This window comes from Mirounga angustirostris, unplaced genomic scaffold (genome assembly GCF_029215605.1).
Source record: "Mirounga angustirostris isolate CCGP_5_RB_7025 unplaced genomic scaffold, mMirAng1.0.hap1 SCAF_10, whole genome shotgun sequence".
Classification (NCBI taxonomy): Eukaryota; Metazoa; Chordata; class Mammalia; order Carnivora; family Phocidae; genus Mirounga; species Mirounga angustirostris.
In genome coordinates, this window is record NW_026991718.1 from 66,162,478 (window position 1) to 66,186,570 (window position 24,093).

The 24,093-nt window shown below is 38.8% G+C and overlaps 1 protein-coding gene across 7 annotated transcripts in view; it reads left to right on the forward strand.

Moving 5' to 3' along the window:
* PSME4 (proteasome activator subunit 4) overlaps window positions 1-21,197 on the forward strand; it is a 110,761-nt gene extending 89,564 nt beyond the window's left edge. For 2 of the 7 annotated variants that reach the window (XM_064572504.1, XM_064572505.1), the window contains 7 exons: window positions 1,339-1,424; window positions 11,832-11,960; window positions 12,860-13,015; window positions 15,944-16,106; window positions 18,168-18,301; window positions 19,001-19,139; window positions 19,662-21,197. In XM_064572504.1, coding sequence (XP_064428574.1) covers window positions 1,339-1,424; window positions 11,832-11,960; window positions 12,860-13,015; window positions 15,944-16,106; window positions 18,168-18,301; window positions 19,001-19,135 — 803 coding nt within the window. In that variant the 3' untranslated portion in view covers window positions 19,136-19,139; window positions 19,662-21,197. Of the gene's footprint in view, window positions 1-1,338; window positions 1,425-1,779; window positions 1,816-8,768; window positions 8,934-11,831; window positions 11,961-12,859; window positions 13,016-15,943; window positions 16,107-18,167; window positions 18,302-19,000; window positions 19,140-19,661 lie in introns of those variants that run through there. The other 5 variants (XR_010405699.1, XR_010405700.1, XM_064572506.1 and 2 more) reach the window with 5 other exon arrangements.
* Window positions 21,198-24,093: the final 2,896 nt, after the last annotated feature.

The following is a 24,093-nucleotide window of genomic DNA, read 5'->3' on the forward strand; positions in this document are numbered from 1 at the left end:
TCTTTGGGCTATTGAAGTAGAATTGCTGGACCATATGGTAATTCTCTGTTTAACTTTTTTAAGAGCCACCAAGCTATTTTCCCCAGTAGCTGCACCATTTTACTTTCCAACCAGCAGTACAAGAGGGTTGCAATTTTTTCATACTCATGCCAATACTTGTTTTCTGTTTTTACGACTTAAACAACCATCCAAATGAGTGTGAAGAAGATACCCATGGTTTTGATTTGCATTTCCCTAAATGATTAGTGGTTAAACATCTTTTCATTTGCTTATTTGCCTTTTTTTTTAATCTCTGGAGAATTATCTCTTGACGTCCCTTGCCAGGTTTTGAATTAGGTGGTTAGTGTTGTTGTTGAGTTATAAGTTCTTTATATTTTAATGATATCAGCCCCTTATCTGATAAATGATTTGCAAATATTTTCTTATTCGGTGGGTTGTCTTTTCACTGTCTTGATAGTATCCTTTGATGCACAAAAGTTTTTAATTTTGATGAAGTCGAATTTATTTTTTCTTTTGTGGCCTTTGCTTTTGGTGTCATATCCAAGAAATCATTGCCAAATCCAGTGTCACGAAGTTTTTCCCTTAAGTTTCTGTCTAAGAGTTTTGTAACTTTTAGTTCTTAAGTTTAGATCTTTAATTCACTCTGAGTTAATTTTTATATATAATGTAAGTTAAGGGTCAGCTTTGTTTTTTTGCTCAAGCATGTCCAGTTTCCCAGCACCATTTGTTGAAAAGACTGTTATTTCTATATTGAATAGTCTTGGCACTCTTCTGAAAAGTACTTGGCCATATGTATGAGGGTTTATTTCTGGACGCTAGTTTATTCCATTGGTCTGTATGTCTGTCTTTATGTCAGTGCCACACTATTTTGATTACTGTAGGTTGTAGTAAGCTTTGAAATCTGGTTGTGTGAGTCCCCCAACTTTGTTCTTTTTCAAAATTGTCTTGGTTATTGGGGGTGTCCTGTTGTTTCTGTATTTAAAGTTTTTTCAAGCATTCTAAGTATAAACAACTCAGTTATCATTTTTGCTACATTGGGATTATTGCAGGTTAATTTGTAGTTGATGTTGGTATTTAGTTAGGCTGTTAATTTGTTGATTCATTTTTTGAGAGTGACTTCAGTACCCTAGTTTTTGACACCCTTTATTGTGGTTCCTGTCATAATGCTGTTTAGTGTCAACTTTATGAAGTAACATAGCTGATCTCTTTCTCAACATTGAAGAGTTAGTTAGCAGAGCTATTGGAGTGGTGCTCTGACATTAGCACTACAATGTTACTCTATTTTGTGCTCTCTGACTCTATAGCAAAGACTGATTCTGCGTGTTTGTTTTCAAATAGTATTGAAATGGCTGATGGCTAGTGCAGGAAGATCCTTCTCTACAGCAGTCACAGAACAACTTCAGCTTCTCCCTTTGTTTTTTAAGGTAAGTTTATGGCTGAAATTAAGAATGCATCCCCCTGGGCGCCTGGGTGGCTCACTTGGTTAAGCAACTGCCTTTGGCTCAGGTCATGATCCTGGAGTCCCGAGTCCCGCATTGGGCTCCCTGCTCAGTGGGGAGTCTGCTTCTCCCTCTGACCCTCCCCCCTCTCATGTACACTCATTCTCGCTCTCAAATAAATAAATAAATAAATCTTAAAAAAAAATAATGTTAAAAAAAGAATGCATCCCCCTGTGTTAACTAACTGGAATTTAACAGTTGGAAACTTGGAAAGAATAAAAGAATGCATCCCCTTCTGATCTTCACCGGGAATTTATATTTATCATCTGATGGTGAATAGTTTTTCAGACTGTGTGGGTGACTTGGTTGGATCGCTAAGAAGTCGAATAGTCACAGGAGAATCATGAGGTAATAGCAGTTTAATATTTGTTGAAATAATCTTTTTAGTATTAGGTAAGACTAGGATCTTGACAGATATACGAAAAGTTTACAGACAGAGCATTGGGTTTTTTTTGTTTGTTTTATTTCTTTATTTGATAGAGACAGCGAGTGAGGGAACACAAGCAGGAGTGGGAGAGGGAGAACCAGGCTTCCCGCTGAGCAGGGAGCCCGATGCGGGGCTCGATTCCAAGACCCTGAGATCATGACCTGAGCCCAAGGCAGTCGCTTAACCAACTGAGCCACCCAGGCGCCCCAGACAGTACTGTTGGACTGATAACCAATTTCCAAGTAATAGTTTAGGAAGATATTGATAGCTAAAAAAAATAAAGCCATAGTGACATTTTTTTAATATAGCTATTTCTGATTTGTTTTATTCAGTGTATAATAAATCTGAAGATGTATTATATATTGTACTTATACATACAGTATTTGTATTTACTTTATGGTGTTAAATGGGACTGTAATTGCTTTTATTTTTTATTATTATTATTTTTTTAATAGTTTTGTTTTTTTTTTTTAAAGATATTTTTTATTTATTTATTTGACAGAGAGAGAGCACAAGTAGGCAGAGTGGCAGGCAGAGGGAAAGGGAGAAGCAGGCTCCCCGCTGAGCAGGGAGCCCGATGCGGGGCTCGATCCCAGGACCCTGGGACCATGACCTGAGCCGAAGGCAGCTGCTTAACCTACTGAGCCACCCAGGCGCCCCTGTAATTGCTTTTAACAAATATCCGCAGAAATAGCTTGTTTCTGGTAATCCTATGAAGACACTGAAGTTTGATTTGAATTGATGAAAGGTATAGCCTGAGGTGGTTCTAATTACTCATCTAGGCAAATGATGAAGCTAATAAAACTAAGGTCACAGATCAATATATTGGTTGTCACAGGTTTAGTTTGCAGTCGTGCTGTGGTTCGCAAAACAGTCACGTTTGGAAGGCTTGGCGCAAACATCACCACTACTTGAGAGTTACTGTTCGGTGCCGTTATCATTTAAGAAGGAGCACCCTTGGTACTGTGTCTTAGCAAATGGTATGCTAAACTTTGGATTTGCCACAGTATACTTTGTCTTCAGGAAATCTCAGAGAGATAACTCTAGGGGGTGCCTGGGTGGCTCAGTGAGTTAAACGGCTGCCTTCAGCTCAGGTCATGATCCCCGGACTCCGAGATCAGTCCCACATCGGGCTCCCTTCTTGGCAGGGAGTCCGCTTCTCATCGTGCTCGTGCTCTCTTTTCTCCTCAGTCTCTTTCAAATAACTAAAACCTTAAATAATAATAATAATAACTTGTAATTTCCAAAGGATTCACCACTAAAATACTTTTAAGAATGCTGTGCAGGGCCGGATACCCATGGGTACCTCTGGGATCTTTTGGGATATAAGAGCGGACAGTAGTTATTAGTGTATAGAGATCCTTGTTACTTTTAGGTCGTTGGTGGTAAATAGGGTTTGTTGAGTGTGTCTTTAGGGCAGTGGTGCTTCAGCTTTTTTCCACTGCCACATACACAGTGGATACAGAACGTGATCTCATATGTCCATAAATGGGTAATGTGTAGTCAATGTTGGGATAGTTGGCGTTTACCCCCTTCTTTCACTCACACTCACAACTCCCGAGATCAAGGGTTGCACATCCTTCTGACTGAGCCAGCCAGGCACCCCTGATTTTTTCTTTTCTCTTCTTTTTTTTTTTTTTTTTTTTTGAGTGAAATAGAGATTACTTAAAAATAAAATCTTTAAAAAAAAAATCAGAAAGCAGATATATGAGAGTGAGGTTGATAGAAGGATTTTTTCTTTTTTTTATTTTATTGTGATATGTTAATCACCATACATTACATCATTAGTTTTTGATGTAACGTTCCATGATTCATTGTTTGCGTAGAACACCCAGTGCTCCATTCAATATGTGCCCTCTTTAATACCCATCACCAGGCTAACCCATCCCCCTACCCACCTCCCCTCTAGAACCCTCAGTTTGTTTCTCAAGAGTCCATAGTCTCTCATGGTTCGTCTCCCCCTCCGATTCCCCCCCTTCATTTTTCCCTTTAGAAGGATGTTTTGAATCCACATGAAATTTATAAAAACTTAAATCATTAGAAAGCTGTATTATGTGAATTGCTTATGACAGGCCTAACATTTTGCCTGGATCTACAGATAGTGAGGCTGAGAATCTGCTTTAGGCCATCATGGTGAATGGGGTGTGGGGTACAAAGACACCATAGCACAGATGAACAGCTGCTTTGCAGGCAGATCAGCTGTGTAGAATGGGGATAAAGAAAGGAGTCTAAAAGCAAGTTGTTGCTTGTTAAACTGTGGGAGGCACTCAGAAATAGTTGGAGATGAGATCAGAAATTCTGTTTTAAGACACACTTGAGGTGCGTTGTAGATTCTAAATGAAGTATTATATATCCTATCCCATAAAAAGCAGGTTTATATCAATTCAAAAAAAAACCCACCTTGAAATCTGTATCAAAGTGAAAGTTGCAGTTATTTGCCTTTTCTAGTTGAAGAGTCCCTCACAGAGTTGTTGCAAGGATGAAATGAGATGTCTGTAAAGCAGAGAGCACAGTGTAAAATACTTGTATATATTGCAATTACTGCGTATTATTTTTGTTACTGGTCTTTAACTGCATTTTAATTTGGAATAATAAAGAGTTCAGATGCCAATGATCAGGGAAGAAGAGAGGACGTGTTTCATCCTAAGTTTCAAACTTCTCTGAGTGCTCATCAGAACTCACCACTGTAGAATAATAGTTTGCATATGTCAAACTCAGAGAAAAATTTACAGATGTTTTTATAACTGGTACAAAATTACATGCCATTGATGGTATTTCTTCAGAAAACCTTTTTCTCAATAATTAGAGGAGAGGAAAACCCTGTAAAGTGTTCTTTTGCTAACTAAATTCTTGTACATATTAACATAGGGGGCAGCATTTTGTACAGGTTAACAAATTTAATGGTTAAATCTTACCTGTGATATACCAAAAATAATCAATTTGTGTGAAAACAAAGCAAAAGAAAGATTAAGATCTCCTTTTTATATATCACAGTATTAATTAAGGATCTTTAATTGCAAGCACTGAAACCAAAGGTCTGTGACAGTGGAAGGAGGAAATTAATTAGATTATTTAGACATATCTAGGCAGTTCGCTGCCAGGGGACCTAGGTAACAGAAGCTAATAGCCTCATCAGGTGACATCTCCTTGCATTTCTCTCTTCAAGATTTCAGAGGTCCAGAAAAAGTCTCATTGTCCACGCTTGGGTCTCTCACTACACTTTGGCTAGGCAATATGATCCCTCGGTTGACCCACCAAAATGACAGAAAAGGATGATTTCCAAAAGTTAATCAAAATGCCTGTTTTCAGCAGGAGGGATGGATATTGGCAAGGAAATGCACATATTTATGCTACAAACAGACTTTAAAACACCCTTATTACTTTAAGTCTTAAGGAAAACCCAAATCAGTGTATGTCAGTCTGTCCTGTAGTATGGCCAGAAAGCAAAAGGTAAGAATAAGCAGTACCTGAAGAAAGCCCCTGAATTTCATCGGCACAGACTTTCTTCCCCAAACTTTTTATTTTGAAATAGTAAGGATTCACAGGAGTTGCAAAGGTACTACAAAGAGGTTTCATGAACGCTTGACTCATTTTTCTTTAGTAGTTATATTTTCGAAACCAGAAAATTAAAATCAGTACAACATGTGTATAATTCTATGTCATTCTATCACACAAATAGGTGCCTGCAACCACCAACACGATCATGATACAGAAATACTCCCATCATCACAAAAATCACTTTGTGTTACCCCATGACAGTCACACTTTCCTCCTCTCCCTCACCACCACTATCCTCTGGCAACCACTGATTTGTTCTCCATCTCTATAATTGTCATTTCAAGAATGTCATATAAATGGAGATATGTGACCTTTTGTAATTGTCTTTTTTCACTCATGTAATTCTTTTAAGAATTGTCCAAGTTGTTGTACATGGGACTTTTTTTTTTATTTTTACCTCCTTTATTTTCAATATCAGAAGGAAGATGACAGCATATATTTTTATGAAAAGGCTAGAATCTACTGCCTTCAGTCCTAGTTGAATATTCCCAAACTTTAAGGTTGTCTGATCTTAGTTTTTCTATAACTACACATGTGGTAGTTGGAACATAATGACAGTGTACACATGTGTTCTTTTAAAAGTCATATCTGGTGGGCACCTGGGTGGCTCAGTCATTAAGCGTCTGCCTTCAGCTCAGGTCGTGATCCCAGGGTCCTGGGATCGAGCCCCACATAGGGCTCCCTGCTCCGCGGGAGGCCTGCTTCTCCCTCTCTCTGCGGCTCCGCCTGCTTGTGTTCCCTCTCTCGCTGTGTCTCTCTCTGTCAAATAAAATCTTTTAAAAAATAAAAATAAAAGTCATATCTGGGAAGAAAAATAATGCTTTTGGGAAAATATTAAAGTTGAAAATTAAAAAGTTGGAATTGGTAAGATTCAGATAAACTTAACTACAGAGCAGTTGCTGATCAAGTAATACAGATGTTATTCCTTGAGATGAACTAATAATTTCCAAACTTAGAAGCTTTACTCTGTAACAGAAAAAGGTTTTCGTTCCACAAACAATAATGTTGTTAATAGATAAAATCACTGAAAGTAAAATATCTCAGAGATTTTGGGGCACCTGGCTGGCTCAGTCGGAAGAGCATGCAACTCTTGGTCTCAGGCTTGTGGGGTGTAGAGATTACTTAACCAAATAAATAAAAACTTAAATATATCTAAGAGATTTTTATCTTATTGGCACATAGAAGTAGTCTAGCCCAAACAAATTGTTATCCTGTGCTATCAATTAATAATGGTTAATTTGCTGCTTTGGAACATGATATTCTTTACAGTGAAGTTTACCTGTTGGATTTCAGGATTTTGCTGGTTTTAGTAGAACATTTTAACCTCTTCTTAACATGAGAACATTATGCCCTAATTTCATTCATAAAACATATTTTTTTTTCATGAATGGTAGGAAGAAAGACTGCTGATTCAACAGATGAGTGAGTCACCTTAAATTTTTCTGGTGGTAATGGTAGGCCTTCCAGCAAATGAGTATATCTTCTTTTTTATACTACAGTTCAACTAATCAAACTCTAAATCACCTCTTTTTTTCTTTTTTTTTTTTAAGATTTTATTTATTTGACAGACAGAGACACAGCGGGAGAGGGAACACCAGCAGGGGGAGTGGGAGAGGGAGAAGCAGGCTTCTCAAGGAGCAGGGAGGCCGACGCGGGGCTCGATCCCAGGACCCTGGGATCATGACCTGAGCCGAAGGCAGACGCTTAACGACTCAGCCACGCAGGCGCCCCTAAATCACCTCATTTTTATTGTGGGTGAATTAAATGACAAAACAATTCTATGTACATTGCCTGGGGATTTGGACTGTTCAGTATTTGTAATAATTTTTATCCTTGATTTGTTTGTTTGGTGTGTATCTTTTTAGATCTTGTGAGCACACCTATGGTATACACTGCATTAGTGTAGGTATGGGATTGTGCAAAAAAACCAGAACTATTTCATTCTGCAAATTGATTTTTAGAGCCTGATATAGAATGACCGTCTTCTCACATAGCTGCCCCCCTCTCTTTAATGACCTCATTGTATTATCATTTATTTAATCCATTTTCTGTGGGAGATCACTGGTCATTCCCAGTTTTTGGCTGTTAAAAACTAACAGTCTTTTGCAAATATGCATATATTTGTAGGGTAATTACTATATAAAATTATCGTATAAAAGACCTGCTTGCTTTTGTAATTTTAATGGATACTGCCCTCCCAAGAGCCTGTCTTGTGTTCTCTCTTTCCCACAAACCCTGACATTCCTTAAATTTTTGATGGTTAAATAAATTTTTAAAAAGATAATTGTACTTCTTGGGATGCTTGGCTGGCTCAACTCGGTAGAGCTTGCAACTCTTTTTTTTTTTTTTTTTTTAAGATTTTATTTATTTATTTGACAGAGAGATAGAGAGTACAAGTAGGCAGAGAGAGAGGGAGAAGCAGACTCTCCACTGAGCAGGGAGCCTGACGCAGGGCTCGATCCCAGGACCCCGGGATCATGACCTGAGCTGAAGGCAGCCGCTTAACTGACTGAGCCACCTAGGTGCCCCACAACTCTTAATCTCAGGATTGTGAGTTCAAGCCTCACACTGGGCTTGGAGCTTAAGATAAATAAAATAAATTAAAAAAATATAAAGCAAAATTAATTGTATTTCTTTAGTGAGACTGTCTCCTTGTACATTGGCTAATTGTATTTTTTTTGACAGCTATCTGTATTTTGCCAGTTTTCTGTTGTGTTATAAAAGAGTTCCATTTTTATAATTTTCTTTATTTTTACTTTATTTTTTAAATTTTATTTTATTATGTTAATCACCATATATTACATCATTAGTTTTTGATAATTTTCTTTATTTTTAAATGATGTTTTGAAGTATACCAGTCCAAGATTATTTCTTTAAACAATTCTTTTTTCTTTTAACATTTTTATGGTTTTATCTTTTGCATTTAAATTTGCAGTATAAGATAGAAAATTGAAACTCTTTTATATAAAGTATTGATGTAAAGATGCAGCTTAATTTTCACAATAATCTTTTCTCCATTGATTTGAGACGAAATCTCATGTACTTGTTTCAGTAAAGTCTGCTAAGGGAAATTATTTCCATCAAACACTGGACAGATTATCACAGCGAATTAGTATACTCAGCTTGGAGATAGGGGATTCTTGCTAAACTGACTTGACAGGATTCTTGCTGAAAGCAGTCAGTCCATGATGATCACACACGAAAAGTGGAGGTGAGGAACTGGATCAGGTACAGAGGTTAGGAATTCTCTCAAATGTCAGGATTCTTTTTTTTTTTTTTTTTAGATTGTATTTATTTGCAAGAGAGAGAATGAGAGACAGAGAGCAGGAGAGGGAAGAGGGTCAGAGGGAGAAGCAGACTCCCTGCTGAGCAGGGAGCCTGATGCGGGACTCGATCCAGGGACTCCAGGATCATGACCTGAGCCGAAGGCAGTCGCTTAACCAACTGAGCCACCCAGGCGCCCCAAGTTCCCATTTGTTATGGGTATGCAAATAAATTTGGTAATACTAAGCTTTGAATATTTCACCTAAGTTGATACAATCCTTAGCATTTTAGAGAAAAATAATTTTTTTCCATATTAAAACTATAACTTTGGGGGTGGGTGCGGTGGTGTTTGTTTTTAAGTAAGCTCTGTTCCCCGCGTGGAGCCCAGCACAGGGCTTGAATTCACAACCCTGAGATCAAGACCTGAGCTAAAATCAAAAGTCGGATGCTTAACCACCTGAGCCACACAGGCGCCCCCATATTAAAACTAGACTTTAAAAAGAAACAAGGAAATATATTTAGATTGTTTTAGAGGACAACTTATTTAAGGGCTGGGGACAAAGAGGGCTGTCTGAGTATACTTTATTTTACCAATTTTTCTTTGGAGCCCTAAAAAATAATTTTTATGATCATAAAACAAAATTAAATGAAAACTACCCCCCCTTTTAAGTATTATAATCTCTACACTCAGAGTGGGGCTGGAACTAATGAGCCCAAGATCAAGAGTCGCATGCTCCACCGACTAAGCCAGACAGGCGCTCCTGCCTTTAAAAAAAAAAACAAAAACAAATGAACCTCACCTTACTATGTATCTGGTTGTAAGGATAAATATACGGAGCAGTGACTTTTAAAACAGAAAATCATACATGCCTATGGGGACTGCATCCTCTAATATTGGAATAAAGCTACTATGTCTATTATATAATAAAGAGCAAATAAATGATAATTGTCAATAGTGTTAGAAACAAAAATCATCAGAGTAAATTCGAAGATCTTATTGGCTTTGTTCAGTGATTCATGAATTGGAAAGTATCCATGTAGCAAACGGAAAGGACCCCAGGGAGCTGTACAAAATGGAAGGTGGTATTATATATATATATATATATATAAAGATTTTATTTATTTGAGAGAGAGATTGAGCATGAGCGGGGGGGTGGGGGGTGGGGAGGAACAGAGGGAGAGGGAGAAGCAGACTCCCCGAGGAGCAGGGAGCCCGATGTGGGACTCCATCCCAGAACCCTCAGATCACGATCTGAGCCGAAGGCAGACACTTAACTGACTGAGCCACCCAGGTGCCCCCCAAAATGGAGGTTTTTAAAGGCAGAAATGGGATGGGACAAGAAAGGCATAAACAAAAAGGATTATTTCAGACAAGGCAGGGGTCTGTCATGCGGTTTATTTTACTATTACTAATCAGTTAATTCCTAATTAACTGATTGAAAGTCACATTCCCTGAATCTGAAGAACTAACTTTACCTGAATGACTGAAACTACAAGTAGGTCTTAGTTTGCAGTGATGGGGGCAGGTTACTTCATTTTGGCCCTATTCCTTTTTTAACATTAGGAACCGAAGTTTTTAGCATGAGTAACAAGATATAAAAATCCAGCTATTGGGTGCCTGGGTGGCTCAGTTGGTTGAGCCTCTTGATTTCTGCTCGGGTAATGGCTCGTGGGTTGTAGGATCATCTGTGTTGGGCTCCGCGCTCAGCTGGGAGTCTGCTTGAAGATTCTGGCCCTCTGCCCTTATCCCTACTTGTGCACACATGTGTGCTGTCTCTCAAATAAATCAATCTTTAAAAAAAAAGTCCAGCTGTTTAGTAAAACCTCAGTAATCCTAAATTTGAAAATACCCGTATGATCTCATGATCTGTTTTTCTTTAGAAAATATGCTTATTTCCTAGCTCTGGCCACAAAAAACCCATAACTAGTAATCAACCTAGTAGTGATCAGTGCCCGTAGTGCCCAGATTACGGTTTCTAGGTATCATTTCCTGCTGGAAGAACCAGGGCTCCGTGGAGGAAAAGCTGATTTCAGGTTAGGACCCAGAAATGTACAGGATAATTGTCCTACCAGAAACCAAGGATGTAACAGTTGTGTTAAAGGAGTCAGGAGCCATTTCAAACACCAGTAAGACTAAAACCATTGAATTTGTTGAAATTCATTAGTTCATAATGACCTTGTTTTAAAAATTCATTGTTCACTTTTGGAGGATAGGAGGGAAACCCACTGAGGGAGGGGAGGCTTTTCTGTATGAAGTATTCCAGGTAATAATGAAGAAATGAGTGTCACCATTTTGCAAACCTTTTTTTGTAATGGTTCATCACAGACAGAAAAAACTGACCATAAGTGAAGGAAGTACACACCACTTAGGTTGTGCTCAAAGAATTAGACTTCAATAAAATCAAGCCTCTAGGTCTAACGGCTACTTTACAGGACATACTGGAGCCAATGAATGCCACCACAAGGATGCAGTCAGAGAAGGAAGCCACTGTGGAGGACCCTACAAAACCAAATAGGCCCTCCCGCACCCTTTTTTCAAAGGGGAAGGAATTTTAAAAGAGGGAGAATTCAGAATTTTTTTTTAAATATATCTTTCATAGAATCTTTTACATTTAAGAGCCACATGAACCAAATGCAGTGTGTGATCATCACGTTGAACCAGAGTCCAAACAACCAATTACAAAATAATGGAGGAAATTTGAACACTATGTATACTTCATATTTTAACTGCAATGAACTTTTATGGCTGATGTCATTCCAGGTTTTTAAAATAAGAGACTTTATCTTTTAGAGATACATAATAAAATATTCATGGGTGAAATATGTCTGGGATTTGCTTCAAATAATTTAATTAGGGGATGGGGAAACATGGGCAAAAAATGGGGGGATTATGTGTTTGTCGTTGTTGGAGAGGTGATTGGTCCATGGGGACTCCTTGCACTGTTCCCTAGTTTTGTACATATCTGAAAATTTCCATAGAAGTTGTTAAAAGTAAAAAATGTGATTTCTTTTATGTAAGGATGCCTTTGTACTTATTGGCTGTTATTTCAATTTTCTGTTCGGTTTGTTTTATTGTTCTCTAGATTGCCCCAGTGGAAAATGACAATAGCTATGATGAACTGAAAAGAGATGCAAAGTTATGTTTATCACTAATGTCTCAGGGCTTGCTTTACCCTCATCAAGTGCCTTTGGTACTTCAGGTGCTAAAACAAGTAAGAGTGTCTAACGAATATTTATGTGTTTTGGTTAGAATTTGGTTACCCATTCTAAGAATTTCACAAAGTCAGCTCTAGTGCACACAGTACAGAAATTTATTTTTCATTTTGACTTTTCTTTTAGTATGAGAGAAGATACATATTGACCAAAGAAACAGACCTAGACTCTGTACCTGCCTCTGCCACCAACTTCTGTGACCCCGGGGAGATCATTCAAATTCCCTATATACACAGAAAGCTAATGAAGCACCTTGGATGCAAAGTGCTTATGAGGGAAGGGGAGTGGTCATTCCCTTTACCATCTCCCCTTTGTTTTATTCACTTGTATTTCCCAATCTGGTTTAAGAAAGAAAAAAGACCTAAGTGATTGTATATTTTCTGGCTGCATTTTTAGTATACTGTGTGCTCAGCCTTTACCCAGGTCTTACATGTGTTATATAACATAAAAAGTGGACCTATTCCGATGGTTTTCAGATTTTTAAGTTGAGTTACCACTGAAAAACATTTTTTAACAGCCCAGTTTGTTTGTTTGTTTGTTTCTGTGATGGAATTTAGCAGTTCTCAGTCATTGCTTTTAATCCGCTACCTGCTATGAAGTAAAAGAAAATAATGTGTAACTCTTAGAGGAGTCAGAGTATTAAATATAATTTTCTTCTAAAGTTGACTTTTGTCTATGTGTTCCTTACCCTTTATTTTCAACCATTCTGAAGAACTAACTTTACCTGAAATAGTTCATGCAACCTTCTATTTAGAAGGAACTATAACACGAGCTTGCTTTAACAATGCCCGTAAAAGTAGAGTTGTAGTAGATGATACGATTTGTGTGTCATTCCTCTCTGTCACCTCCTGCTCTCATCAGCACTGTTCCCATTGTCTCTGTTTATTCTCATTCACAGACAGCAAGAAGCAGTTCTTGGCATGCTAGATATACAGTGCTGACCTACCTCCAGACCATGGTATTTTATAACCTCTTTATTTTCCTAAACAATGAAGATGCAGTTAAAGACATCAGGTGGCTTGTTATAAGTCTTTTGGAGGATGAACAACTAGAGGTAAAACTTAACATATAGCAAATCAAAATTTAATACATTTAGAGAAAGCATCATGCCCCCCCTTTAAGAAGTATTTATGCACTGATGAGTTTTTTAAAGCATAAATTATTAAAAGTAACTTTAACATTACCCTATATTATTAGTTTTGATACCCTAATCGTGATTTCCTGTTATACAAATGGAAACAAACATTGGGCATGGTGTTATTCTGGCATCTCTTTGCAGTTGGGCAGACAACATTTGTGAACCAAAGTTTTCTTATATGTGAAATTGCAGGTGATAATATTTTACTTACCTTACTAATTCCTAAAGGACTAATTTCAGTTTCAAGAGAATAAAAATCTAGGGGCGCTTGGGTGGCTCAGTTAGTTAAGCGTCTGACTCTTGATTTCAGCTCAAATTATAATCTTGGGGTTGTGAGATTGAGCCCCACATCAGGGTCCGCGCTGGGCGTGGAGCCTGCTTAAGATTCTCTCTCTCCCTCTCCCTCTGCCCCACCCCCTCCACCCTTGTACACACTTGTACTCTCTCTCAAAAAAAGAGAGAATAAAAATCTACCCACAGGGGCGCCTGGGTGGCTCAGTTGGTTAAGCGACTGCCTTCGGCTCAGGTCATGATCCTGGAGTCCCGGGATCGAGTCCTGCATCGGGCTCCCTGCTCAGCAGGGAGTCTGCTTCTCCCTCTGACCCTCCCCTCTCTCATGCTCTCTCTATCTCATTCTCTCTCTCAAATAAATAAATACAGTCTTTAAAAAAAAAAAATCTACCCACAAATGCTATTATCCAGTTAAGATTTTTGCCCCTTTTTATTTCCCTTGGTAGAAAAATTAAAGGCAACTTTGTGGTGAAGTTATAGTAGTATTTTGTACAAAAAGATAAATCTCTTAGTTAAGGTAATGTAATGTAAGAAAAGTATGTTGTAATAAATAAGGAATAAGTTACAACTTTTGAAATTGGCCTTAGGTAAAGAAAATGTAATTGAAATTTTTGTGAAATCTGTACTTTTTTTTAAATTTTATGGGTTTTCTATGTAGTGGAGCACTCCCAGTAATTATATATTCTATTTGAGAGCACTGAAAATAGATTGCATCCATAGAAAACTGAGAATAGGAATTTTTCCACCTCCCTAATGAGCCTGTTCATTTTGCAGTCCAGCTTTCTTGTGTTCTGGGAGCAGATCTTGCTAGCCCCTCAGGTACTCACACACAATTGGTTATAACAGCTACAGCAGGCTTACAGTATTTAGAGCTGTCTGTAATTTTTTTAACTTGTATTTTTTAATAACTAAAGGAATAGAAATGAAAAGGTGGAAATCTTGAAAATCAGTGTTTCCTAATTTTAAATATTATAGCAGTTACATTAAATTGCATTTATTGTTTGCTGGACCTTGTTGTAGAACATATTCATAAATTATTTTTATATTCCATGTAGTAGGCTTAAGTGTAACTGTTACTGTAAGTAAAGCCATGACATTCATTAAAGCTATTATATTTTTTTAAGATTTATTTATTTATTTATTTTTTAGATAATCTCTGTACCCAACATAGGGCTCCAACTCACAACCGTAAGATCAAGAGTTTCGTGTTCTACCAGCTGAGCCAGCCAGCTGCCTCAGTCATATTTTTAAAACAGAGTACTGAGTATCAGTGATGTAATAATTAGCAAGAGCTACTCATGATAATACTGAAAAAACTTTGTGATAATCTAAATGAAAAATGTTTAAAGAAAACTATTGGATTTAAAGAAAAACTTTCAGGGGTGTCTGGCTGGCTCAGTCTCAGGGTCATAAATTCAAGCCCCATGTTGGGCGTAGAGCCTACTTAAAACAAAACGTAAAATGATGATAACAGGTTGGCAAGGTATATACCGAGTATTCCACGTTAGTCTTGTGTCGTAGTCTGTTAGCACTGGCTCTTGAAAAGTAGCTGATGGCCACAAAATTAACAGTAAAGTTGTTCATACATTAAAATTTAGTAATCCCAGTTCTTAGAATCTATCCTAAGAAAATACATTGCAATATGGAAGAAAATTATATAAATTAAGAATATTTTTAGCACAATAGTGAGAAGTTGAAAGCATTCTAATCAGTAGTTGAATATAAAAATGAATCGTGGTGTAAAAGGAAATAACGCGACCAAGTATGATGTAGTAAAACAATTTATAATGTAATTCATTTACTAGTATAGTGAAAATGTTAAGTTACCCCAAAACTGTCAAACCCTACAACATTTAAGAAAAAACCTTTTGAAGCAATAAACAATACAAAAAACGGTGGAGTTTTTCCCCCAAAATTATTGCCTATCTTTATGAATGCTTAGCAGGAATTTTGTGATACCTGTTGAGATGATAGCATTTTACTGGTTTTTTTGTTGTTGTTTTTTTTTCCAAAACTTGAGTTCCCATTCCATTTTGAAATGGACTGTGCTCTGCTCTGCATTTGGTACTTGGGTAAACTGTAGTCTGACAGCAGCCTGTGAAATTCCTAAGAAGTAAACTAGACATAAATCTACAACATATGCCAGTTATACAAATTGACTGTCCTCTGTGTTACTGATGAAAACAGCAGTAGTTTGCAGAGATGCAGAGTCCAGGAAAAATTCATCTTAATGTTAGGCTCTGGCACTGCTTTTACAGTTACAGCCCTGATAAGCACAACTGCCGGTCAGTGGGAAAATAATTTATTGAGACATTTAATTTTGCGTAACCCTAATGTAGTGGCTTTCATCCATTTTGAGGCCACAGACCTGTTGAGAATCTGATGAAATCTCCCGGAAGAACTGGCATGAGAGCATTCACACAATTTGCACACAGAAGTCCGGGGAAGTCCCCCGTCCTGTCCCCCTCCCCGTGCCCACCGCCACCCTCTCAGCCTCCAGCATTCCCCTGAGGGTTAGGATCTCCACTCTGAAAGAAGTGATTATCTCTACAGGTTCGAGAAATGGCTGCTACCACCTTAAGCGGTCTGTTACAGTGTAACTTCCTTAACATGGACAGTCCTCTGCAGATTCATTTTGAGCAACTTTGCAAAACGAAGCTACCGAAGAAAAGAAAGCGAGACCCTGGTTCCGTAGGAGACACGATTCCTTCTGCAGGTAACAGTGCCGGTATAAAATACCCACGTCCGTTTGGGAATTAACCATGCTTACTCAGACAGATATTTATTGAAAACTTGTGTGTCCCTGGGTCTTTGCTAGGTACTGGGAATAGTTGCCCCTGCTTTTAATAAGCTTTGCCTACAGTAGGCAAGACCTGGAACAGAAGAGCGAAAATTGAGAGGCACAGAGGAACCTGTGCTCTGAGACACACCTGTTACAATGAATCAGGTCTGCCTGCCCACATGAAATCACTTTATATAAAGAGCTGTGTAGAATGAGTTATTTTGGAGAGTGTAAAGTATTTGCTTTTAGATTTTATAGCTTAGGTGTGGATGTACTAGGAAAATACTAAGAAAACAAAACAAGCCTTGCTTGTACTTGGAGAGGGGACTGTTCACTACTTCACTGGGCATTTGGTGAGAGGGTGAGAAGAGTCCTCACAGGAGCTTCTACTCTAATTGAGCATGAAGATAAACAGGAGAATCAGATCTGATTATGTCACATTTAAAGAGACATTTAAGCATGATTGTGGGGCACCTGGCTGACTTGGTCAGTAGAGCATGCAACTCTTGATCTCAGTGTTGTAAGTTCAAGCCCCATGTTGGGTGTAAAGATGACTTAAAAATAAAATCTTTTTTTAAAAAATAAACAAATAGGAGCGCCTGGGTGGCTCAGTCAGTTAAGCCTCTGCTGTTGGCTCAGGTCATGATCCCAGGGTCCTGGGATTGAGCCCCAAGTCAGGCTCCCTGCTCGGCAGGGAGTCTGCTTCTCCCTCTCCCTCTGCCCCTCCCACCCGCTCGTGCTCTCTCAAATAAATAAATAAATAAAATCTTTTAAAAATAGTAATAAATAAACACAATTGCAAAGAGCCGTCTGACCTTGCCACTGCTAACTATAGTCACAGGAAGAATGGGAAATATATAGAAAGACTCTTAATAAGTAGGAAGCTTATTGGATTTGTAGGAAGTGCTTGGAATGTGAAGCTCTTAAGTGCTGATTATAAGAGGGTCTTAATTAAGTCATATAGTGACCTAATACAATGAATGTTCTAGTTGCTTTGCTTGAGAACTCTATTTTTTAATAATTAAGTACCAAAGTAGTTTTAGCTCTTTGTTATCCCAAATGGCATTATTTATAATTCTATTTCGTATTCCTTTTTTTTTTAATAAATCATGGCCATCTTTTTTTTTTTTTTAAGATTTTATTTATTTATTTGACAGAGAGGTAGCGAGAGCAGGAATTAACTTCAGTTCCCTAGGTACCGTATTTCATGTATACGAATATAATACACACACACAACTCTAATGAAAAACAGGAGAATTTGAAAGCAGTAACTTCTATCACTGGAGAAAGAATAGATCCTTTTACTTATTTATTTATTTTAAAGATTTTATTTATTTATTTGACAGAGACAGAGATAGCGAGAGCAGGAACACAAGCAGCGGGAGTGGGAGAGGGAGAGCAGGCTTCCCACCGAGGAGGGAACCCGATGTGGGACTCGATCCCAGGACCCTGGGATCATGACCTGAGCCGAAGGCAGACGCTTAATGACTGAGCCACCCAGGCGCCCGAGAAAGAATAGATCTTTTTAAAAAAGGAAGAATGGAGACCCTGCAGAATACAGACACATTACAGCTCTGTTTACAGACATTCCTCATATATAGTATGTTTACCTCATGAATTGATCCATTTTGTGGATCCCATCTAGAAAAGTGGGGTCTAATTTTGATTAGAGATTGTTTTAGGATCAGGGATTGCACTTTTGCATATGATATGAATTGATCAAAACTATTATTGTGTAAGTTCTAGCAAATAAGTGACACATTTCTGACCTAGCTCTAATTCCACTATCATTGAGGGACAGCTATAGGATGTCTTTAGTTCAGCCTCAAAATCATGTTTTTGGTCTGTGTGCACACAGAGGGATTTTAAATGCAGAAATTCACACATTGACAACAACTTGCTTCATTGAAAACTAATTTTATTTCACTGTGACATGTGCAATAGAGTCCCGTAAATATTTGCACATATATTGGTGTGGTTTTTTTGTTTTTTCAGAGTTGGTCAAACGTCATGCTGGGGTGCTAGGACTTGGTGCATGTGTTCTTTCTAGTCCCTATGACGTTCCCACCTGGATGCCCCAGCTCCTTATGAATCTCAGTGCACATCTGAATGATCCGCAGCCTATTGAGGTAAAATTCTTCCTTGTTAGTTTCTTTGCACCCACACTATATTGGTAATGCTTTCGTAAGAAATCATTTTACTAATAATTTCCTGTTCACTCTGGACCTTCTGCTTTGAGAAAGCTGCTACTACTACGTCAGCCAGGGCTAAGCCTACTCAATAGTGATGAGTGAGGTCTTGTGGAGGCCTTGCTTTCTTGTGTATTTGAGATCTTTTGGTAGCAAGGAAATTAATAAAGCTTCTGTCTCTCCCAGTCCAGTGGAAGTAAAATATTGTCAGTGTTGTCAGGATAGTTAATCTTTATACATTTATTTTACTGACATTTGATATCTAGGAAGTATCTAACCGGGAGCTAATATTAAACAGGAAATTGTGATGGTATTATTTAAAGAACAGCTGTGTCTAAACGGCTGCAAAGACCAATGACTTTGTCCTTCTCACTTGGGAAATAGACGTAGGTGTGTATTGAAACTGGTTTAATAGCGTGATGTAAGTGCCAGGAGCTTGTCCTAAAGCGCAGCTAGTCATTTTAAAGAAGTGAGCTCGGTGGCTTTGCGAAGTTACAATTGGCTTGTTGGTTTTGCAGCACTCGGTGAAGTGTGACATCTGAAGTCTAGAAGGATTTTTACGTAGCCAAAGTTATCCTAAATATAATCCTAATCTTTCAGAGGTTAAAATAAAATGTATGTGCATTGCCTACTCTACAGATGACTGTAAAAAAGACCTTATCCAATTTCCGGAGGACGCACCATGACAACTGGCAAGAACACAAACAGCAATTCACAGATGATCAGCTGCTTGTTCTCACTGATCTCCTTGTGTCACCGTGCTATTATGCATAGAAGGGTAAGTCGGCAAAATGCTGAGTTTGAAGAAGTCTGACAGCCTCAGGTAGATGTCTTTGGTTGGATGATTGAGACATGGGTGTTCATAAGTTTTTTATTTTTGCTGACATTCTTAGATGTCCTTACTTAGATGATAAAAAAATTTGTTAATACAACTTTTGCTATGACCAGTGGAAGTTTAAGTTCCCAGAGAATTTTTCTCTGTTTCTCTGCTTCAGGTATTAAGCAGACAATTGATGTGACTGCTTTGGGATCTTTATAAATGAGTGGCCTTAGTAGCCTGGGAATGGTTAGTTTAAAGAAATCTTATTCTTCGTTGCCTCCTGAGTGGGGCCTGGGCATTTTGGGTTGCCCTGAGGACCCTAGGTTGTATACAGTTATGAGAACATTTTATCTGGATTCTTAAGTATTTCTTTTCCATCCTGAAGTAAAGAGGAGAACCCAGAAACGTTTCCACACTTACTGGACTTTAGAGTTGGATGTCCTGTTGTCTAACCGAGATTTTTTTTCCTCCCTGATACAGATGAGTAGTCCTCACTTCAAGCTCTTTTCATCAAAAATTCCAGATCCTCAGGTACCATATGTGGCGGCTCTCTGCAGATTTTAAAACTCTGCCTTTGTTGAGCTCTCATCATTTTGGTGGCTTCTGTGTTTGGTCTCATTAGTCTCCGTTCCACAGGTTCTCAGCTGCCATTTGATTACCTAACTTGTCTGGAAATGACTCCAGAATATTGATCACTTTTTCTTTGAGGCGTCTGACAAAGCTGCAATGTCTCAGACTAGAAATAATTACCCAGTATGATCATGGCATCCAAGACCAAACAGAGTCTAGGAACTCATTAGGAAACAGTTTACTTGTAATGGAGAATACCTATCTGTAATACAGGTCCCGTCATTTCATTCATCTCAAATTATTTTGAATTTTTTCCAAATGGCTGTTGGGTGTAGAGGGTAGTAGAGCTGTGGGCCATAAATTGAAGCCTTTGAGAGCCTTGGGTCTGGAGAGCTATGAAGAGGGAAGGAAAAGAGGGCAAGTCTCGAATCTAACCAAGGACCTGATGGAGTGCGCCACCAAGACACAGAAGTGAAGGCTGTGTCCATGTGCTTCCCACAGACTGGAGTTTTTGGTGCTGATTAGAAAGAGCAGTTGCTGAAAAACTGGGGGTTTGGTGAATAAATTTTTGATTGATTGTTGTGTGTGTATACAATGTGTGATTTTGAAAATAAACAACAACAATAAAAACCCTGACTGGTTGATTTTTACCTGTATTCTTTACATATACTGTTTGATCAACCCTCTTTGAAAACTGTTATATTTCACCTAATGGAAGACTGCTGTATTTGTGGAAATTCTGTAAGTTTTTTGTTGTTGTTGTTTCTTTTTTTCTTTTTTTTTTTTTTTGCTTGCAGAATCGTTGAGAGACTAAGTCTTTATATTTAATTGACTTGTTTATTAATAAATGTTACATAGATGTAAAAGACTGTATAAACTGTAGAGATAGCATTGGCAAGACTGTACAGATGCAACCTTTTACACAGCAGCATTGTGTAATTAATTTGTAAAGATTCACATGTAGCTCTCTACTATAGGGATTTTTTGGCTTTTGTACCAACCGAATGCCATTTTTTGTGTTTTTAAATTATTTTCTCTGTCTTTTCATGTTACAAAAGCTGAGGTGTGGGGGTTTTGAGTTCATTTATCATTAGAATGTCTGGATTTTTATGTGACATTTTGTGTGCATCCCTATAAATGCAAACACCACATGTTTGCCTGTGACAAGTTTATAGAATGCAAGGTATCTTCTAGGTTAAAGTGATTCACGAGTTAGTGAATGTCCTCTTGCAACACACCCTGTACAGTCTTCCTTAAAGGAACACTACAGTATATTTTTTAGTATCTACTTGCTGAATGACTCCATACAGACCTAAGCTCAGCAGAGGTCCTGGTACAGTATTGCATTGTCTGCGTACACAGGCGTAATCCCTGTATAGAGTAGTGCCAAACTGATGATTTCCATTGTGTAACTAGTTTAAAACCCAATAAATGGATTGTTTTTAACACCTGGCTTTTGTCTTCATTAAGAAGAAAAGACAGTTTCTGTAGGCAGTGACTCTCATGGATTCCTTTTGCGTCCACAGATCTGGGTCCATAAATGCATGCCCTCTAACCAAACCAAATTATCTAGATCAGACCTGCCCAGTACAGTAGCCAGTAGCTACCTATGACTACTTACATATAAATTAAAATCTCATTTTCTCAGTCTCAGTAGCCACATTTCAAATGCTCATTAGCCACTTGTGGCTAGTGGTTTACCTTACTGAATAGCACCGATGAACACTTTTATCACAGAAAGTTCTGTTGGACAGCACTGGTCTAGATCATTGATTCTCACATTGATGTGCCTGAGAATCACGTGGGGACTTTGTTAAAATGTGAATTTTAATTCATGCTGCTAGCTCATGATATCAATGCCTGGCCCTCAGATCACAGTTTAAGTAGTGAGGCTTTACATATATTAACCACTTCAGCTTTTTCTAAAATAAGCTGTATGAAACTATGCCTTAGCAAGGTTCCTCAAGTGGGAACTTTATTTTTTTTTTAATGATTTATTTGACAGGGCACAAGTAGGGGAAGCGACAGGCAGAGGGAGAGGGAGAGGGAGAAGCAGGCTCCCTGAAGAGCAGGGAGCCCGATGCGGGGCTCGATCCCAGGACCCTGGGATCATGACCTGAGCCGAAGGCATATGCTTAATGACTGAGCCACCCAGGCGCCATTAAGTAGCAACTTTAGAAAATAAAAGCTCCTGGGCACCTGCTGTGACATGTTGGGCTCAGAATTTCTCTGGTTGGGGCTCAGGTGTCAATTTTAGAGCGTGCTTGCATGAGGTGGGGGAGAGGGAGAAGAGAATCCCAAGCAGACTCCCTGCTGAGCTCCGAGCCCCTTGCGGGCTCCACGTGGGGCTCAATCCCAGAACCCTGAGATCATGACCTGAGCTGAAATCCAGAGTCCAACGCCCAACCCACTGAGCTATCCAGATGCCCCAGGCGTCAATGTCTTTTAAAAGCTCCATATGTTTCAGTTGTGCATCAGAATTGAAAACCGGGGTGCCTAGGTGGCTCAGATGGTTAAGCGTCTGCCTTCAGCTCAGGTCATGATCCCAGGGTCCTGGGATCGAGCCCCACATCGGGCTCCTGGCTCAGCAAGGAGCCTGCTTCTCCCTCTCCCTCTGCCTCTCTCCCTGCTCATGCTCTCTCTCTCTCTCTCTCTCTCTCTCTCTCTCTCTCTCTGTGTCTTAAATGAATAAATAAAATCTTTACCAAAAAAAAAGAATTGAAAACCTCTGGTGAAGGTTCTTAAGGCCCACTGTAGACCTAGAAACAGGATTCTTTAATCTGAGTTTCTAACATTTGCCCCATGTGATTCTGACACCAGGTGTAGATGTTGCTTATTACCTTGATACCCGATCAGGTTATACTGTGAATGACTTAATTCCCTAAATTTTCTACCAGTGGAAGAAGACTTAAAGGGATGCAGGAGAGAAAAGGGGTGGATGGCTACTACTGTCTAAGGTAGTTCTTAAATGTATGTTGTGTTAAAAAAAAATGGAGAACCGCGGCGGGAATGGTGTTAAGGATGAGGAAGACAGGCCAAAGTTGAGAAGTCACTGCTGTTTGGACGTGGAAGACAGTCAAGGTAGGTTTCTAGGTCGGGGAGGGGGAAAGTCTTCTTTGAGGTTGTCATGCCTAATCTAGTTCCTGAATGGATCCTTTAAAAACAAAGACTGCAAATTATGTTTCAATATTTAGGAAGAAAATTTACCCACCTAGTCTCTTAATGTAAATGAAAGTTTTGGTGAAAAAAATAAATAGGATGAGAAAGCTGTTTTCAAATACTCCAGATACATGGCATTGCCAAGCTCTTTGGAAAACCACTTGTGATTAGTAGTGAGGCCAGAGAGGATTACTAAGGAATTTTGTTTTATTGAAAAATCAACTTTTTCTACATAGTCTTCAGAGTTATTTTTGTGCACAAAGACCATTGTCTTGTTAATACACTTGTGTTCAATTTTTCCCCATTGTTGAACATCAGGGTTTCCAGTTTTCTCTACTCCAGATTACATTGCAATGAATATTTTCGTAATTTTGGGGCGCCTGGGTGGCTCAGTCAGTGTCCTGGGATCGAGCCCCAAGTGGGGCTCTCTGCTCAGAGGGGAGTCTGCTTCTCTCTCTCCCTCTGAGCTTGCTTGCTCTCTATCCCCCCCAAGTAAATAAAATCTTAAAAAAACATTTTCATAACTAAATGCTTAAATTCTTCAATTATTTCCTCAGGGTAAATTGTGGGGAGTAAAATTTTAGGTCAAGAATTTAAATACTGTAATTGCTCTGATACATTGTTTTCCTCCACCTGCACATGTATCAATTTGCATTGCCAATGATAGTATTAGAATGCCTGTTTCCCTGCAAATTGATAGCCCCCCTTTTTTTTAGATTTATTTGTTTGAGAGAGTGCAGTGGGGGGAGGGGGAAGAGGGAGAGAGAATCCCAAGCAGACACCCTGCTGAGTGCAGATCCCCACCGGATCTCACCACCCTGGGGATCATGACCTGAGCCCAACATCAAGAATCCAATTGAGGGCTCCTGGGTGGCTCAGTCATTAAGTGTCTGCCTTCAGCTCAGGTCATGATCCCCGAGGTCCTGGGATGGAGCCCAGCATCGGGCTCCCTGCTCTGCGGGGAGCCTGCTTCTCCCTCTCCCGCTCCCCCTGCTTGTGTTCACTCTCTCGCTGTGTCTCTCTCTGTCAAATAAATAAATAAAAAATCTTAAAAAAAAAAAATCCAATTGAGCTACCCAGGTACCCCAGCCCATTCATATTTTAACATTTATAGTCAGCCTTGCTTGTTCCTTCGCAGATTTGACTTTTTTTTTTTTTTTTTACTACTAAACCTGTGCTCCAT